The sequence below is a fragment of the Pempheris klunzingeri genome, chromosome 19, assembly GCF_042242105.1.
Source record: "Pempheris klunzingeri isolate RE-2024b chromosome 19, fPemKlu1.hap1, whole genome shotgun sequence".
Lineage (NCBI taxonomy): Eukaryota > Metazoa > Chordata > Actinopteri > Acropomatiformes > Pempheridae > Pempheris > Pempheris klunzingeri.
Window position 1 is genome coordinate 15,206,748 of NC_092030.1, and position 14,474 is coordinate 15,221,221.

A 14,474-nucleotide genomic window follows, 5' to 3' on the forward strand; every position below is an offset into this window, starting at 1 on the left:
CCATGCAGGAGGGGCAGAGATGAAAATAGACACGCAGTGTGTTGATGCATGGTACATGATGTTGAGCCTCTGAGTGTGACCCACTTCCTTTGGCGTTTGAGGAGCTAATTTGCTGCTGGAGACCCTCTCTTATAAATACAGAACAGACAGCCCCCCCCCTTTTTTTTTAACATGTAACCAGGTCATCTAATTTAAACACTAGTAAAGCTATCACTATATTAAGTTTGCACAGCTGTCTTCATTCTTGCAAATGATGCAAATAAACAATTTGTTTTTTTGTCTGTTTTTATATAGTGAGTAGTAGCCATTCCCAAAGAATAAATAAGACATAATGTTGACATCTTATAGATACCTACAACCCCAGCCCTAACCCTATCCCTAACCACAAACACACGTTTGCATACTGACATAGACACAGAGAAAATTATAATGCAGTCCCTCAAACCTGTGGGTCAGAGGTCCTGTTACAGAAAATATGAATTGATTTAATTTCATGGAAAAGAAATCAGAAAAGCCGCAACATCTCTTTAATGACAAAGATCTACTGTTTGCTTACACACTGGCCATAGCTGCAACCTGAGAGCCATGTAAGCTATTTGGGTTTAGCAGGGCAGCAGAGAGAGTTAGAGACTGCAAATGAATAGCTGGCATGCTATTAAGATCATACAGATAATAAGTATAGAAGATTAGATTATTATTACTGGGTTTAGTTTTACAAGTCTTTCACTTAGTTTGAGTTTGGCCAGCACAGTATGGATCCTCGAAATGATGCCAGACATTCAAAATCAATTAAACAAGCAGCATTGCCCCAAAATAATAAAATGACAAAATCAATAAATCTTCACATTTCAGTGAATGCATTCAAAGGCATACTTTACATGAGCTTTATGTGTACAAAATGTATTTTGTTGTTTCCAGAATAAAAATATGAACCAGATAGTACAATGTGACATTGAACTGAATATGCGTTCATCAAATACCTGTATCAAATCAAACACACCAAAAATGAACCACTCACACTGTGAAACTGAACCCAAAGCAATAAACATCTTCTACTGTGTGTACTTTATCATACAACCTACTTGAAAGACATTTCCTCAAATCAATTAATTAGCAAGTTCATTAATTTAATGAACAAGTAGTTTGAAAACATCACTGAAGTAGAAAAACAAGAAAAACTCTGCACTGATCTGAAAAATCATTGCACCTTTATCAATAAAGAAATCTCTAAGACATCACAGCTCACCACTGTCGACAAGTTCATCATTCTCATCATCATTTTCAAGTGTTTGTTAGTTCTGTCACAGAAGAAAAAAATAACCTTTACAATGAGATTAAGTTTCCTTCCCTAGATTATAGATACTCTACTACTATAATAAAAGAAATTTCTCAAATGTTCAACATGGGATGAAGCAAAAGCTCTTTGAAACAACAGCCACTAGATGCGTGATAATCGTGCCCTTCAGGGTCAAACACGTCTGCCGCAGCCCAAAGCTTTGGACACCTTTCTGACTCCTCTTCGACGGGCCAAACTCTGCATGATGAGGGTCAATGTGAGTGAAGCAAATCATCAAAACCCTTAGTCCAAGATTCTCCTGCTATTATGACTTGCCCTTCACTGTTGGCCCAAATATTTTCTTCTTGGGTGCAGGGAGGGAGGTTTGGGGTCTGGGTTTCGGAGCAGATGCTGGCTTTTTAGCTTTGGGCTGCAGGGATTTGAGGTCCAGGATCTCACAGTACTTGTTGCACTGGTGCAACGCTTTGAACTGGTCAATGAAGGATGTGGCACAGTTTCCTTTGAAGCCGTTATATCTAAAAAGAAATAAATGATTAATTATCAGTTTTCATGTGCCAACAATTTGCATCTATTCTTGGTCTCAAAAAGATACTCACCCTTTTTTACACGTGGCTATTCCCACATCAGTGAGCTTCATCCCCACTCCTGAAAACCACAAAAATCAAACTGATATTTTGTACTGATATATCAAAATATAAATATAAATACTCGCAAGTGATATTTTGAACATGTGTATAGAAGATGCACACATTTCAAATATCTCATTTCCCAACCTTGCATGTCAGTAACCAGCAGGTTGCCCTCAGTCTTTTGGTAGACCCAGTGCTGGAAAGCACAACATTTCTGTCCTGCCTCTGAGTCGCGTCTCATCAGGTTGATCTCTTTGCCGTCCCTGACTGAATACTTGACAAAGTCACCAATCAGCTCCTCCTCCAATGTGGCGTACGGGATGTCGTTGGATGGGCGGTGAACCAGGTAGATGGGAATGATACTATTGGAAGCGGGACACAGAACGGCTTGAGCTACGAGCAGTTTATGCTATCAAGTTTCCAGCTATACATATGTGTCACTCACTCCGGGGTCTCTCCGAAGGCTTCAAAAGACTGAGCTGCAGAGGTGTATGCTTTGATGTACTCTCTTGCTGTGTTCTGGACTTGGCACTCCTACAGAGAGACGTCAATTACAAGACACTTACCTTCTGCATTAGAGTATCTCAGCACACATTGATAACTAATCTAATTAAAGCATTGATAAAAGATTGTGTTTGCTGTGTTTTTCTAAGAAGTATGTAGCACAGAACTGGATGCTTGATATTTTAAAACATAAGGAGATGGACCCAAGTGTTTGTTTTGTACATGTTTTGGTGCACAAATGCGCATACTTTCTATGCAAATTCAAGGCAAAGTTACAGTTTTGAGCCTTAAATGCAATTTGATGTAATATCATCTGACCATCATTTGAATTTATGCACTCAAAATGTAATGACATTGCATGAGAAATATGAGCTCAAAATTGTCATATCTTCTCGCTTGTTTGTCAGAGCAAAGTATTATCCCAGATCTTGCAAATGTACTAAAATCAAGTAACAATTATTTTATTTCATTTCCATGAAGCAATGGCATGTAACGTGGTACTTGGTTCCCAAAAAGCATTTTTATGCATACAATGCAGTTATGGTAATGCAATACTTTGAGCTATGAAGGACTGTTGGGCCTAACATCACAGTCCTCTGACTTTCTTACCTCCACAGCCAAGGTGAAGTTCCTCTGAATGAGCTCTTCATTGTTATTGGTCCCATAGCTGATAGCATTGTGCACTTTTAGCACACAGGAGTGTCCAGGCAGCAACAGCGGTACCTGACCCGCTTGCATCTTGGTCCGGAAAGCCCGTCGGTGCATCCCCTCCCCAAAGTGGACCTTTTCAGTAATGATGCTGGCAGGTTGGTTCTCTCCAAAGTATTGGTGAGATAGAAAGTCCTCTTTGAACATCAGCCTGGAGCAGTGGACATCCTCTTCTTCACTCCCCACCTCTACAGGGGCAGCTAGAAAAAAGACAGAGACCATTTCCTCTGCTATCTGTCAGAATCTAAAACAGTAAAAGACAAAAACACCCTTCTAAAAACACAACTCACATGAGATGGTCTTTGAAGATGGAGGGATGACAATCTCACTGAGAACTATAAGAAAGTCAAAAAGAACACATACAATTTTGTTTTTTGTTAATTCTGTTGAACGCACATTTTTTAACTGCTCATTTTACATGTCTGTGTTCAAGAGAGTTGTTATAGTTAAGTCATGTTGTATACCCTCATATTTGAGCAGGTAGTCCAGGGTGACTGATCCATGTAAACTGGTGAGCCGACACTGGTACTTGCCCAAGTCTTTGTGAGAAGCGTTGGAGATGGTCAGCAACACTCTGCTCTCATCCCCTGCACTTCAGAAAGAGGCAGAGTATTGCAAAATGCACCACAGAGCCGCCGATCTCTGTACATTCTCTGTTCATTCACTGTGATATTTACCTATATACATTACAGAAATCCTCTGTAAGCAAAAAATATGAATTGTGTCTTCTTATATTTGAATGTTTTGGTTGCTTCTCGTCCTCGAGAATGTTTGCCTTGTTTTAAGTATTGTGCAAGTGGAGGCAGATCGATGGATATATGTAGAAGTGTAGGTCACACGAGAGGAGCTTTTACTGCTGTGCAAAGAATGGAAATAGATTGAAAGCAAACTGAAAAAAAAAAAACCATACTTGATCCCTGCAGTCAAGTATTGCGTAACAGACCCTCCACCTACTTATTTTCCTCCCACTTTTTCTCATGTGTAACGCTAAATCTGACTGCCTACTAACATGCAGTGGATCAGTGATTCCCAAGAGGTCAGGAGGCACCACTGCACTTGCCAGAGGGTACGTAGAAAGATGGAATGGTGTAACATTAACTCAATTAATTTGAAAAAGAAAAAAAAAACAGAAATTACGATTAGATTGACTAAAATCCATAGTAATTGATGAACAATTCAAATAATGAGCCAAAACAACTGGATGAAGAAACTGGACAAATGTAATTGCAGTAGTTAGCTAACATTAAGAGTAATGGACAAATAGCTGATATTGCCAAAGGTAATAAATAAATGATTAGCTAAGTAAAGATACACAGTTGAAGTTATGCTGGCTGGCTATAAGTAATGGATTAGTGCATGGAATGCCTTGCTAAAAGAAAGTGGATAAAGAGTGGAAATAGTTGAATGCAAATGTGACCAAACCAACCGAAAAACAAAAAACAAAACATTTTGAATATGAGGCTGTGGGGGTACGTCAGAGACTGATCGATGCTTTCAGGTGTAAAGTTGCTGCTGAGTTATGTAAAAGTATTGCGTAAAAATAAGGGTAACATCTGAGAAAATACATTGTAAAAGTCACGTAAAAGAACTAAATACCTTCTCTTGATCTCAGCCAGGACAATGCCGTCCCTGCTCCATGTGACGGTGTAGTTGGAGGAGACAGCTGCAAACTGACACCACAGGCACAGACTCTGGGGGTCCCCGCTGTCTGACACTGCCTGGATTGGCTGCACCACCTTGGGGTCTGCAGACAATATCATAAGCTTTTATTAAGCTTATACCAACATGCAGCTTAACAGCTGGAGGCTGTGCTGATCATGGAAGAATGAGTAGCAGAAAAATGATTTATGTAATTTACCTTCCTTAGGTGGGATTTTCTGTTTGACCACTTCACTGTACGCCTTCTTACGAGCTGCTCCGGCATCTATCTTGGGCTCCTCTCCATTTGCCTGGACAGAAAAATCTGGCTTTGGTAGTTTAGACTCCAAAGCACCTACAAGCTTCCCAAACTTATCCTCCGTCAGGCGTCGTCTTTTAATAATGTCATCTTTCAGAGGGCTGGTGACGTTTTTTGGTTGGTGGTCTTTATCGTCTGTGTGATGTGGAGGTTGCTCTGCCTGGGAAGCTTTAGCCTCTGTTTGCTGGGACTTTTTCTCAGCACTGCGTGACTGATCGGTGTCCTTTTGATTTTTCCCAGCTTTAGCACCCAGCTTGGCCTCAAACATGTCAATCCTTCCCTTTGCAGTCTTTGCTTTTGCTCCGTTGTCCACCTCAACCAGTGGCTCCCCTACACTTTTCACTCCGGTTGTATTCTGAGCATGTTTCTTTTTCTTTTTGCCATGTGGCTTGCTTGGAGCCTTCTCAGTTGCCACACTGGTCTCAATCACCAATTTAGCTTCCTTCTCCTCAAGCGCGGCTGTACTATTCTCACTGCTATGATTTTCTCCAGTAAGAGGATGAGTTTCTTGCTGTTTGCAGACCTGCTGGGCTGAAACATGATGGGATACATTCTCCTGCTTCTTAGATGCTGGTGTCCCATAATGATAACTAGCTGATTTGTCCTTTTTGGAGCGTGTTTTGCTCTCTGAGGTGGACTTGTGAGTTTTGTGAGGCATCTTTTCAACTGTTTTTTCCTTCACCTCGGCCTTCTCAGATTTTACGGCTGTGGCGATGGGTTTTGCCCTCGGGACAAACAGGTCATTTAAATCTAAGGTGATGAATGCAACGCGGTTCTCCTCTGAGATGATGAAATGATCTGCAGAGACAACAGCCAAGTTTGATAGTTCTCTACTGAGGTCATTTATCTCCTCAATTACTGTTTTTCGCTCAGTGAGGAAACACTCTCCAGTGTCCAAATTGTGTTGTCCCTCTGGTGAAGAGTTCTCAGAAGAGTCTTTTGTGTTTTCCTTTTTATGAATCAACTTCTCATCATCTTCCAAAGATTGTTTGTCAGTAATCCCATCCGAGTTTGACAAGAGAATACAAGGTTCTCCAAGATCACAACAGAGGTGTCCGTTGTCAGTGAGAGATCTTTTTGCACAAGTTTGATCTCCTACCAAACTGCTGCTTGCCCGACAGACGAGGGAGGAGCCGATACCGAGAGGAGCTAAGGGCATAATAAACTTAGGACTCCCCCACCGTGGCTCCAACTGACATGCTCCATCAAGGTCTGGCAAAGTGTCAGACGGCACGTGTGTGTCAAGATTATTATGGAGGCCAGTTTGCGAGTCCACACCTTGCACGTGTGAGTTTGTCACAGTGTGTGTGGTGAGGAAATGAAGGTCTGTTGAAGATTTGGTTTCCTTCCGATCAACTTCAGCTGGCCCACTGCTCCTTTTAGCTTCCTGCTCAGCCACCGAGCCCGGCTGGGAGAAACTGTGTTCATCTGTCACTTCACACACTCCATCTCCAAAGGGCTGCTAATAGAAATAGAGAAATGATAATATATTTCTGAGAATTAGATATTTGGTCACAAGAACTGCAATCCTCATGTGCTTCACTATAAGACTGTTAGACTCCACTAAGACTAGAATATGATAGTAAGTCTATGTAACCATACAAGCTCCAGCATGAATATCACGAAACGGATAAAATATTACAAAAACATGCCATTTAAAGATTTTTTATCTTATTTTTCTGTTCGGCACGTACCTTTCTATAGAGCCACAAAGTCTATGGAATACTATGCTCCTAAATTCAGTTCCACAGTCCATATGTCCGGCATGCAACTGAAACCTGCACTGTCGCCGTTATAGACAGGAGCTCCAGCTATGCCTTGTGCACCTAAGCCAATCAAAAGCAGAGTCTTAGGCCCACTGACCTGTTGATCGTGGGTTTTTAAAGGAGATGCGGTGGGAATGGGTGTGTTAAAGGGTACGTACGAAAAGAGAGGGAGAGAGAGAGAGCAAGAGAGGGTCGTGTTTCACTCCTCAGCTGTGCTCTCCTCTCACCCCTCCACCCTGACACGCCACAGATGCATGCTATTATCATTGAACTCTCTGCTATTATTAGATGCCATTTCTGTCCATCTGAAGTTTTCCTCTCTGGCACTCCTGTTTCCTTCAGCACACATAGCTGTCAGTCTTTGAGATGGGAGCCAAATGACTTATCCAATAATACAGAATCAAACCTGGGTGAAAGTCCTTGGGTGCAAAATGAATGGCTCCAATCCAAAGCAAGGCGACAACACTCTTTAGTCTGATGTGCAGTGACATGTGCGGATTTCACTCTCAGGAGCACTCTACGCACCTCCTGACTGGCTATCAATACTAGGTATGGCAACACCGACAAGGGCAGGAGTGGGAATGTCCCTTAATGCTCTGGCCATGTTTCCAAAGTGCATGACTGATTTATATGTTGGCCAGCGCGACTGATGTGAAGGTGATTGCTGTTAATCATGAAGGGTGAATCCTTCCACTGCTCTCTCTCTCTGCCACACACTTCAGAGTAAGTGAGTTTGCCATCCCTAAGTTTAGTTGTGAAATATTCACTCATATTTCATGCTCTCTACCTGTTCAATGCAAGCCTAAATTTGAATATCTATACAGTGAGCCATCTTACCTCCTCAATTATCAGCTCTACAGGTGCATTTTGTCCCTCCAAATCTGTGTCCTCAATTATATTCAGTATGATTGGATCTTCTTCACTGCTGATGAGAATGTTTGGCTCAAAGGACCCGACATATCGATTAAAATGACAAAGGTCCAGATCAGCGGAAGAGGCAGATCCAGGGATTACATCTACACCGCATCCTCCAGGAGAGGCCCCCATAGCACCGCATGATCCCATAGATGAGTGCTGGTGTGTGGGGCATTGAGCGAGCTCAGCCTGGCTGCTCTGGATTTTTTCCAGCTCCTTTTCTCCTTGTGTAGAAGGAGTTGAATCACATAGGGATTCAACGCTCTGGGAACCTTCTTCGTCTTGGAGTTCAGTTCCTGCAGCTTCGAGACATAAACAGAGACAGCTCTGCCCAGAGATGACAGGGCTCTCTGGGATGTTTTGTGCTTCTAGAGGCTGATCCTGAACACCCATGGGTAGCTGCGATTGTACCCGCACTGCTGGTTCTTGACTCTTTCCTTCTTTAGATGTCTCTGTATCTACGTGAGTATTAACCTCTGCTAGTGCCTGTGTCAAAGCATCTATCTCAGCCCCTATCTCTGTGAAGGCAGCTGTGAAGTCCTCTGGTGGAGACGTGATGATCCCAGTCCAGTCTGAGAGTGCACTTGCCCAGCTGTCCACTGAAGACCACCTCTCAACCGATGGCCCCCAACTTCTGGTGTCATCGCTGGGCCAGCCAATCCCCTCAGTACCACCAGGATTGTAACCTGATACTTGTATCTCTCCTGGGGGAGAGGCTAAGTCTGTGGTAGCCGTGAACCCTCCTCGCGTCACAGAATGACCTGTCTTGTCCGAAACATCCCTATCTTCTGTATCCTCACCTGTCAGATACTGACATGCGTCCAGCCACAGCTCGATGGGGCTGTCACTGCGGCGTGATTGGGGGGTTAAATCAGTGACTTTTCCTTGTCTCGCATCATTCACTGACATCAAGCCTGCCTCATAGGCATCCACAGCAGGTGGTCTTGGCCCTGGTCTTGTATATTGGCTCACGTCTGACTCATAGTCCACCATAGTTAGTTCCTCACTAGAGCCATGATGACATTGTGTCATAACATTTTCTGAATCACACATCAGGACATGTGCTTCACAGTTAGGGTCTGCCTTTATTACTCCTGTTTGTGTTAATGGCTGGTATTCAAGACATTTAATCTCCTGGGGATCTATGTTAGGACTCAATGTGAAGTCATGTGTCTCACTTTCAAATATATAAAGATCTGACACAGGTGCTATGGCTGAATCACTCCCTAAACTATCTGACTGATTTGATAATGACCTTAATAGATGAGCGGCTTGATGTTGTTCATAGCTGAAGCTGGAGAGAGGCTCAGTGACATATGGCTCCATCAAACCCTCAGAAGCAGATGACCTGGCCCCAAAAGGTTGAGGTGTACTATTTTCCTGTATGAGAGGAAAGGAGAGGGCTGGTTCTTGTTTCATGTAACACTCTGAAAAAGATTCAGATAGTGGGGAAATAAGATCATGAGAGAGGTCAGGTAAAAGAGGTAATACAGGATCTGATGAGCTAAAATAGCTACAAACCCTGAAGTCATCACCCTTTGGTGCAGGCTCTGAACAAAGAGACAAACACTCTGCCATATTACAGCTGGATGACAAAGGCTTCACACAGTTTGAGTCTGTGCTTTTCTCCTGAGAGAGGCATTTGGGAACGTTTGATAAAGTCTCTGTGGATTTGTCAATTGGGTCTGACACATCTGACACAGTCTCCGCTCCTGTCTCATATGCAGACAGCATGTTCTCTGCAGGACTGTGCAGAGGAGAAGAGGAGTCTAAATCCCCAGTTTGACTGTCTGTAAGAGCTGGTGGTGTTTGGTCAGCTGTGCAAAGGAGCGATGAATCCATGGGGACTTCTAGTTAAACTGCTCAACGAGATTGCCAGCAGTGAGACTCTGTCGAATAACAACTCCAGGCCACGTTTTGGGATGAATGGAATAAAGGTTTGTGTTTGGCTTCATTTCCTCCCCTGAGCCCAACTTTATCCACATATTTTCATCTTCAGTACCTGCAAAGTGAAGCATGACATTACAGAAGAATTAAAATATTTCACAGTGACATTGCAAAAACTAGAACAGTCAAATCATCTCTGATCTTAGGCTCAAGTGTATATTTACCTCCTTTATCTAAAGTATTTGAAGTAAGACCCACTATCTCCTTCTAACTGTTTATTAGTTGCAGGAGATCCCCCTTTAAAGGGCATGTTGCATCTATTTTAGAAGCTTTTTAAAGGACACTTGACTTATCAACAGGAAACCTTCCTGTTATTGCTATTTTGTAGCTCATAAAGACATCTGGTGTGTAGTGGTTGAGTTTCTGTCGTCAAGTGAGTGTAGAAAAAAATGCATTGTTTGTTTTGTTGTTGTTTTTTTTATTGCAATGTTATCAATATATCATCATATACACTCATATGTATGATATATGTGATTCAGTGAAAACTGTTATTGACCTTTTATACAACTGTGTTCAGTCACTATTAGCTATTTACCAGATAAAAACAATATTATAGCAATATAATATTATAATATGGACTTCAGAAATCCCTGGAGCTACAAGTAGACAACTGTTGAGCATTTTTGGAATATCTAATTAATTCAAAGGGCTTATATTGCAGTAAATGATATGTTAAGGAAATAATTCCATGCTTTTGTTATCATTCAGTTTCAGCTCATTTGCTGCAAAGTCATTCATGTTTCCACTTCTTATTCATTTATTGGTGTTCAATTGAAAATACAGACATAAATAACTGTATAATGCAATTGGAACAAACAACACTTTTGTGGTTCTTCTGATTCAATTTTTTGTTACATTAATGCCCAGAGAGAGAGATTATTCAGCTCTAAATGAATGCCAACCTGAAATGTAATATTTATGAAACTGTACCAATGCTTGATATTTCAGACTCAACAATTTGGAAAATAAGTTGTTTTTGAACAGTTCAAAAGTAATACGTTCTAAAACTCACCCTCTTGAAATGGTGGTAACAAACAGTGACCTTATGAATAATACAAGACGTGTTTCTTAATATTTCAGCCATATTTCCAGTTATTTTTCTTTTAGATTACAGTGTTGATCATTTGGGGACTTAAGGTGAATGCAAAAGCATGGCTGTGCCTTGAAACCACATTGCCTGTGTTGCCCACAACAGGCAACCTGACATATGTGCAGCAGCCTGATATGAAGTGTTGAAGGACGAGGCTTCAAAACATGCACCCTGATATACAAGATTGCAGGAGGGGAACTGGTGGCACAGACACTGGAAAAATACCAGTTCATCTTCACCCATGACCTGCATTTGTCACATTCCTGCCGCAGTGAAGGACACCTAGCCGAGTCCTCAAGCCTGAAATGTTTATTATGGGATACAGGTCCTAATTTTAGTACATCTGGTTGTGTTGTTATTTATTTAGTACACCTGGATTATTAATACATACACATAATACATACACATACATTCACACAAAATTCAGGCTACAAAAAAATCCTTTGAATAATAAAATAATAATAGTATTAAAGTAGTAATGGTAAAGAGATAAAAGTCACTGAACTAATGTTTTATAAACATGCTAATATCATAAATTGTTTTTATCAGTTTTTCTTGAATTAATCTCATCTGTCTGACAGTACACTGACTCAACATCTACATTTGATTATTAAGCCATGCATTGTGGTGAATTTTTCAGAGTTGTAACCTATTTGTTAGGCACTTTGAATTTTTAATTGAACAGAAATCAGTTTTGTTGGTGCGGCTGATTAGTGCATTAGTTAGAACATGATCTGCACTAATACTAAAAAAAACAATAAAGCGCAATACAGCACCTGCGTGACTGAGAGCAATAAAAAGTGTCATTTGATTTCATCTTGACTGTCTGTGCCAAAATAGATCCATCCTCGGTCACACAACACCCCCAAGAGCCTGCTGCATCTTTAAAGGTTCTGTACGTGAGCAACTTGCTTGAAAGACGTGAACTCAAGGACCAACTAGGTAGATCTGAACACAGTTTTAAAAATAATAATAACGCAAACTATAACATTTTCTCAACGCTAACAGCTGTAAATTTGCCAAAATTCATCATACTTTTAATCACTTTAAGGAATCATTTCTGATGCTTGACAAAGTGTATCATGTCCAGAGCAGAGTGCAGAGTGTGTGCGTCACCCTATCAGCAGTGTTGTAACAGACCAAGCAGTGTAGCTGACAACATTCACCATTCCCAAAGAAAGCCACAAACAAGTGTCAAGTGAGCTGAATCACACATTATAAAAGTAATATTGAGACAGTAAAACACCTGTTTGAATCTGTGACTGGGTTTTTCAGCCATGCATGTAGTACATACCCTTTACATCGCCGTGAGGTTGAGGATATAGACCTATGATGTAGGACTTCAGTATGAGCTCAGGCAGAGCCGGCGGTCTCGGGGTGTGAGTCTATTTTTAACTGTTGTCCCCCGCAAGTACAAAGTTAGTTACCTGATATTGTAGACATGTGCCGATCTTGAACATTTAACACTCGATATCTATATTTACAGGCTGTTTCAGTGATGGCCTACTTTACACACAAGATTTTGATTTGAGTTTGTTTTTGACTGAAAACAGTTAAATGTCTCTTTCACTCTTGTCTGTCCAGCTCAATCCAATGTGGCATTAGCCGGAATATTATTTATTCATCTTTTAATTGATTATATAAAAGAAGAGAAAATAGAGACAAACAGGTAGTATTCCATTAAACATAAGGTGGTTCCCTTAAATAAAGGTGCTGTACATTGTCCCGATTATTACATGGCTTTGTAACAAAGAAATTAATAACTTTACATAAAAAAATTTTCCATAGCAACAGTCTGCTATACAGAAATAAGAGATCATAGAATGCTGTAACTGACCAATTAGAATCAAGTATTCATCAAAACCGTATAATAAAACAAACTCTATTTTAGTTGCTGTCCATTAAAACCGTATATGTAAATATCTTCTGTTTTCAGTGGCCATAACAACATTATGAGGCCAAACCATCCATCCATCCATCCATTATCTATACCACTTATCCATCAGGGTCACGGGGGGGGCTGGAGCCAATCTCAGCTGACTTCGGGTGAGAATCAAGGTACACCCTGGACTGATCGCCAGCCAATCACAGGGCCAACATATAGAGACATACAAACACTCACTCTCACACTCATACCTACAGACAATTTAGAGTCACCAATTAACCTTATGAGCATGTCTTTGGATTGTGGGAGGAAGCATGGAGTATGCATGACACTCATGCATGAGAAGATTTACTTCTTAGAGAGCCTGTTTAATTCTTTGAGGGGATTTTAACATTGTCTCTCTCCTAGTTACTTCACCCCACGCTCTAATCCTGCCGCTACTTTCAGTGCCTTACTCCTGCTACAATGCTCCTATACATTACTTTCTTTCACTTTATTTCTCGCTCTCTTCCTCCTTTTGTTTGCGCCATCTCCCTTGTTCATTCTTCTTATGTTTCCTTAGACCAGGCAGTCACCATCTCCAGGCCTCTCCAGGTATTACCGTAACAGTATTGCAATTCTCAACATTCATTTCCCCTGTCTGATAAAAACATTTCAGACTCTTGATTGTTTCCTCTCTTGGTGGGATCAAACATTGTTGCAGAGGTGTTTATGTCCCTGTATATCTTTTAGAAAACCGCTCACTAAATGATGTTTCATAACGCCAGTGAAGGACAGTTTTGTAACCAAGAGCAATTTATGGCTCTTACATCATTGCTCCTGTGACAGGTGAGGGGAGCGGACACTTACTGCTGTAAAATCACCACACTGTAAGTAGTGGTTAACAACAGAGAGCCTCCAATAGATCATAGATAGATTCTAAATAGAATCTATTCCAATAGATTCCAATGGATTCTTTTTTAAAGAAATACAAAAACAGACTATTTTCAGCTACTACTTCTCTGAGAACACTGTGTGAAGTCGCTATTATTAGTGTGTGTACCAGAAATCAGTGACAGGATTTATGAATGAAAACTCCCCTCCCACACACACACACACACACACACACACACACACACACACTCACTACAAACTAGTGTGAATGTAGTATGTAGTTAGTTTACGAGAAAAATAAACAGAAGAAGATGAGGAAACAAACCATTAAAGTGATGTCATGTCCTTTTACTCTTTCCGTGCCATTATGCAATACTGTCCACACACACCTGTTCTCGTGGTGCCTTGTAAATCTACTAAGCAACAGGAGGAATATTATTGGGCTATTGGTGCATGCCTTTGTATGTAGGAGATGATGTGTATTCATTTGCATTTGGTCCCACTGTGAAGTCTTTCCTTCAGGGCAGCTTTATTCCCCTTTATGTTGTGAAATTACTTTGTAAGTTTTAACAACAAATGAGAATGACGTAGTTAGACCACTAAAATTGAGCTCTACTCATACTGTGTCATATCACCTGACTGACCATCACTTTAAATGAGTCATCTTACAATAGTTGGAGAGGACTTTAATTTAGCAGGACTTATGATGTAGCTATTAAAGGATACGTGTGTGTGTGCAGTTCTGTGGCTTCTCAGAAGCCGCACAGTGCAAGCAATTTACAGTGTCTGCAATGAACAGCTAATGGGTTGAGATGGCATGTGGACTGTTGGGTAACAAGTAATGCGGTACAACAGTATGACATATCTCTTAAATGCAAATATAAATACAGAATTATACATTAT

The 14,474-nt window shown here is 40.9% G+C and overlaps 1 protein-coding gene across 1 annotated transcript; it reads right to left on the bottom strand.

The window, feature by feature from the left end:
* Positions 1-510: 510 nt before the first annotated feature.
* Positions 511-12,168, bottom strand: alpk2 (alpha-kinase 2). Its single transcript, XM_070850450.1, has 11 exons — positions 12,108-12,168; positions 7,699-9,203; positions 4,997-6,554; positions 4,735-4,882; positions 3,603-3,730; positions 3,429-3,473; positions 3,040-3,338; positions 2,372-2,460; positions 2,071-2,288; positions 1,894-1,942; positions 511-1,812 (listed from the first exon to the last, which is right to left on the bottom strand). The coding sequence occupies exons 2-11, from the start codon at positions 9,193-9,195 to the stop codon at positions 1,602-1,604; spliced, it is 4,242 nt and encodes a 1,413-aa protein (XP_070706551.1). The 5' UTR covers positions 9,196-9,203; positions 12,108-12,168; the 3' UTR covers positions 511-1,601.
* Positions 12,169-14,474: the final 2,306 nt, after the last annotated feature.

Bases quoted from the DNA above. Each gene is read 5' to 3' on its own strand.
- alpk2 (XM_070850450.1), bottom strand. From the start codon at position 9,195: ATGAAACAAGAACCAGCCCTCTCCTTTCCTCTCATACAGGAAAATAGT. The intron at 4,883-4,996 runs GTAAATTACATA...TATTGTCTGCAG, and splicing joins GAAAATCCCACCTAAGGAAG to ACCCCAAGGTGGTGCAGCCA. The intron at 1,813-1,893 runs GTGAGTATCTTT...ATTTCTTTTTAG, and splicing joins ATAGCCACGTGTAAAAAAGG to ATATAACGGCTTCAAAGGAA.